The sequence below is a fragment of the Echinops telfairi genome, unplaced genomic scaffold (genome assembly GCF_000313985.2).
Source record: "Echinops telfairi isolate 266 unplaced genomic scaffold, ASM31398v2 ScPeMD7_18;HRSCAF=68, whole genome shotgun sequence".
In the NCBI taxonomy this organism is placed as follows: Eukaryota; Metazoa; Chordata; class Mammalia; order Afrosoricida; family Tenrecidae; genus Echinops; species Echinops telfairi.
This window is the reverse complement of record NW_022103915.1, coordinates 13,047,418-13,052,281: the sequence shown is the minus strand read 5'-3', so window position 1 is coordinate 13,052,281 and position 4,864 is coordinate 13,047,418. Positions and strand designations below refer to the sequence as shown.

General features: G+C 54.8%; 1 protein-coding gene across 1 annotated transcript in view; it reads left to right on the top strand.

The window, feature by feature from the left end:
• Positions 1–4,864, top strand: part of DGLUCY (D-glutamate cyclase) — a 106,571-nt gene that overhangs the window by 78,310 nt on the left and 23,397 nt on the right. The window contains exon 9 of the mRNA XM_045288126.1: positions 2,663–2,762. Within this exon, the coding sequence (XP_045144061.1) occupies positions 2,663–2,762 (100 nt within the window). The remainder of the gene's footprint in view (positions 1–2,662; positions 2,763–4,864) is intronic.

Sequence of the window (4,864 nt, the reverse complement as noted above, 5' to 3'; positions counted from 1 at the left end):
AGGAAGGAAGGAAGGAAGGAAGGAAGGAAGGAAGATAGATAGATAGATAGATAGATAGATAGATAGATAGATAGATAGATAGATAGACAGACAGATAGATAAACCTCTGGAGCCCAGGCGTGTTCCAAAACTTAGGGATCACTGTGTGTCAGAGCACTCCAGGAGGCTACCGCTGCCCACGCTAGTGCAGAGCAGACCTTTGTCCGTGTTGTTGTTAGGTCCATCCTGTCACTTCTGACCCCTAGCGACCTTGGGCACGACAGGAGGAAGCACCACCCGTCCTGCGCCATCCTCCCCGTGGATCCCCTGCCTGAGCCCTTGGTGGCAGCCAGGGTGTCCACCCATCTTCTGGAGAGCCTTCCTCTCCTTTGCCGCCCCTCTACTCTACCAAACTCGATGTCCTCCTGCAGGGACTGGTCTCTCTTGACAACGTGTCCAAAGCCACCTACATGCATCTCGCATGTGTCACGCCCACTGACCTCGATCAAGTCCACCCTGACTCCTGGCGACCGTGTAGAAGTTTCTGAGACGTCAGACAGACAGCTTCCTCTTTCTCCCTCTGGGCGGCTGGTGGTTTGGAGCAGCTCGGTGTCTAACGCACAGCACAAGGCACTAAATACTGGAACGCAGCACCTAACGCCCCTGATACTTTGAGATAGGATGCTGTCACGTGATTTGATAGGAACCCTGGTGGCTGTGGAGTGCTTAGGAGTTGGGCTGCCATCTGCAAGGTCACCAGTTTGAAACCACCAGCCGACCCTCGGAAGAAAGACGAGACTTCCTACCCCTGCCAACAGTTACAGTCTCAGAAACCCACAGGGACAGTTCTACCCTGTCCTGTAGGGTCGCCATGAGTTGGCATTCACTCGGTGGCAATGAATTATTTTCTAAACATAATTTGGGCATTGGGAAAACATCGTCTTAAAAGTCTTAAGGGACCCCACCTTTGGTTGTCCTCATGGTGATGCGATGTTGGAGGGTGGGCACTGCCCGCAGCCGCATGGGCGAGGATGGGTGGGAGCAGAGCTGCAGGAAGTGAGGCCGTGAGGGAGAAGGAGGGAGCAGAGTGCCCACCCTGCCCACTGTCTGCTCCCTGAGCAGCAGGAGCAGCCCGGGTCCCCTGCCACCAGCCCCGGCTGCCCTAAGGACAAAACCCAGGGCCCATGCCCAGAGCCACGCCCTCTGCCTCACCGGCCTGCATCCCACCCCTAGCCCAGCGCGGTGAGAGTCTGGGTTTGGGGTCTTTAAAGCCATTGGGAGAAATAGGAACCCAAAAGAGAGCAGCTTTCTCCCTAAAAACAACAAATCTACAAAAACAAAATACCTTTCCAGACCAGAGGGTAGGCGCAGCCGCACATTTCCCGATCTGCTGGTATGATGCTACACATACCTGTCAGGCTCTGTCCTTGCTGACATCAGCGCCAGCGGCCTCCCAGTCGGCGCCGACTCACAGCGATCCCATTCCAGTGGAAACCAATACCCATGCTCCAGAGGGCTTCTGATGGCTGTTTTCTGAGAGATTGCCACCCCTTTCTTCCGAGGTGCCTCTGGGTGGTCTTGCATCGCTGACCTCTGGGTCAGCAGCTGAGCCCACCTACAGGTGGTTCCATCGGGGCCTCCGTCTTCTTCCCCACGTCCTCCTAGCTGGATTCGCTGACAACTGCAGATGGAGGGACCACAGGGCATCGTCCCTGAGGTCGCCGGCTCTCTGTTCCTTTCTTTAGCTTCCCACAGAGAAGGTGTGTCCTGGGCCAGAGGCCGAGCAAGGCTCCCTTCACCACGGCTGTGGGCAGATGATGCAGTGGTGTGGTGGCTACACGCTGGGCCGCGCTCCCCCTGGTCGGCAGTTCAAAACCACCAGCAGCTCCGAGGGAGAAACAGCTGGACTTCCTATTCCCGTCAACAGCTGCATAATCGGAACCCCCACCCCCACCCCCGCACCACCCCCACCCCCAGCAGTCACTGTGAGTCAGCCCTGACTCAGTGACAGTGAGTTTGGTTTGGGGCTTACTTGCCACGTGGTACTACAACACACGTTGTTGTTTTCATTATTTGAAAAGTAAAAGTGTCACCGTGAAGAGTCCCTCTGAGACCGGTAGTTGACTTTCGGCCCAGACTGCAATTTCCCCTCCGTCCTTTGCTGCCTTTCCCTGCAGGACGGCAGGGAGGCACGGGGATGTGAGTAGCGAGACCCAGAGACACACTGGGCTTCGGTGTTCCTCCTCTGCGAGATGGAGATACTAATGGCTCTCATCTCCTAGGACTGTTGTGACAAATCAGTGAGGGAGCGCACACTGGGTGCACACGTCACCATGGTGGCATGCGCCCGTGTCCCAGCACTCCCGATGGCCCCCGGCCAGGCAGACCTCTGTTCATACTGGTATTGTGGGCATCCTCTGTGCCTCGGGTTTGCTGGCTTCCAATATCAGCACCACCAGCCCTGATGCCTTGCCCCGGCTCTAAAGTCCACCCAGGATCGAAGGCGGCATGCTTGTCCTTGGTACTGAAGCGTGCACTTCCCCCCAGCAAAGTGTTCTACAGGTAACCCCATTCCGTGACGGCTACGGGCTCCCCAAAGGGCCGTTTGAAAGTCCATGATGTGGACTTGCAAAGTGCAGTGCCAGGGCCGATGGGGCTGCCACCCTTCACCTCTGTTTTCCAGGTGTTCTGAAGAGCCGGATCCCGCTGTTAACTTACCAAGGTGGATCAGTGGGAGAGGCCCAGGCTTTTCTGTGCGAGGATGAGGACCCCAAGACACCGAGGTATGTCTGTCCCACTCCGGTTTCACTGTGTGATGATGACAAGGCGGTCAGCAACCCGGCCAGCTAAGTCTCCACTCTCCTTAGCCTTCTGTAGAGAACCAGGCCACCAGCCCAGGGCTAATGCGTCTCTCAGAGCTAACGAACGGGCAGGGGAGCGGGGAAGTGGCTGGAAGTAGCGGGTCCCTGGTGAGCAGGAGGAGATGGCATGGCTTTCTGATAGAGGGAAGTGGCAGGGGAGTTCTTTAAAAAACAAAAACCACCGAGCAGTTTCCCCAGCTGCCTGCCAGAACCCGTTCGGGGGTCTGAAGCCCTTTCGGTGAGCTTCGACTCTGCCCACGGACCAGCCTTTCTGATAAATGAACCGAGTGACGCAGACGCAGTGCCGTCTTGCTCAGTCATGGCACATAGGGACTGGTGACTCCTCACACACCCGTGCGTGTGTACGTTTCCAACTGTGGGGTGTGGTCACTTTGAAAAAATACTTATGTGTCGGGATTTTTTTTTCAGATTTTAAAACCTTTGATACCTTGTTTGGCAAACATTGTTTTAGACAGCACACAATCATGAATTCACTTTGCCTTGCCCAGCAGCAAGCGCGCACACACAGGATTGCTGCAACAGAAGTTTGAGTGAATCACATTTGCTCCTGCTATACCCCGTACTACGATAGTCTATATTTCAGTTTATGCTCCTCTTCCCCTTTTCAGAAAAACTAATGCCAATCAAGCCCAATGAATGGGTTTCATAGCCCTCGCACCAGTGCCCAGGTAGCATGTGAGACTCTGCTTTCAGAAGCCATGAGAGCACACGGCAGTACAAGTCACAGAAGACTTGCTCAGAGTGGAGACCCGAGTCACCAGGGAAACATTCGATTGTGGATCTGATTTGCTATTTAAAACCGCAAGATGTAATGTCTGCAGTGTGTATTAGAAAGGTTTATAGTCTTCCAGATGATTCACATTCAAATAAAACTGTCTTCGGAGGGAGTGCTTAATAATTTATTTTGGAAAGGTCAGTAAGATGCCGGTTCTTAGGATGTCGAGAATCTCCAACTCTCCCCAACGGATGTCACACTCCATCATCTCTCCCTCCCATCGCTGGCCACTCGCTGCACTGTCTCACAGACTTATGAACTGCCATGGAAGTATTGTACTGTTGTAGAGGCTGCCAAGACCCCGAATCTGTGTGTCAGGCATCAGTCTGGAGGCTCCCATGACTCATGCAGTGGTAGGGCCTGATGGACTCTCATCAGCAGGTCAGACAGCAGGCTGCTGGCTCAAGGCTGCAGAAGCCAACAAATCTGGTCAGATGATAGACTGCTGGTTCCAGTCCCAAGAACCAGAGGACAGATGCAGATGGACCAGATGCAGAATCCAGAACAAGCAAGCAGAGAACTTTGCCCGGGCATTCGCGTCTTAAGAGGCAGACCATACCCTCAGGGGGACGTTCCTTCCTCGAGCGAGACAGCACCAGGGTGTGTGGACTGGCGCCTTGAGTCAGACTCTCTAGGAAGGCTGCCATTCAGATGCTGCGTGCCACCCTGACCCTGCCTCCTTAGTATCAGGGACAACTGCCCCTCCCATGGGACACAACCACAGACACAAAGACTAGGGTCCACAACACATCACAACACATCGGATCAACAAAACCCACTATCTCTGAGCCTGGCCCCACAAGGGCCGAGCAGAACTGCTACCACCTTTCTCCCTCAGCAACTGTGGGGCTCAAACTGCTAACCTTAGGGTTGGCGGCCCAATGTCTAGCTGACTGTGCCACCAGCGAAGAGTCATAGTGCATCACTCCCTGTCCTGGAGGGAGAAACTAGAAAAGCCTTCTCAGGGGACCTCAGATGCTGGGGGGCACAGGTGGTCCCCTGATGGCTGTGGAGAGAGAGGGAGAGCCTGGTCCCACGGTAGAGAGCGAGGCTCCTGGTGTCTGGAGAAGCCGTGTGGACATTTCCTGGGGAAGAGGTTTCAGAGGAGTGAATGACTTCTTGCTGTAGCTACCTGGGTCCTTCAGACTTGAAACTTGGTCCGCTTCTACATGGTGGGCCATTGAGTTCTCCCCTGGGGAGACCCACAGCCCCAGGTTTCCCTCCAGCA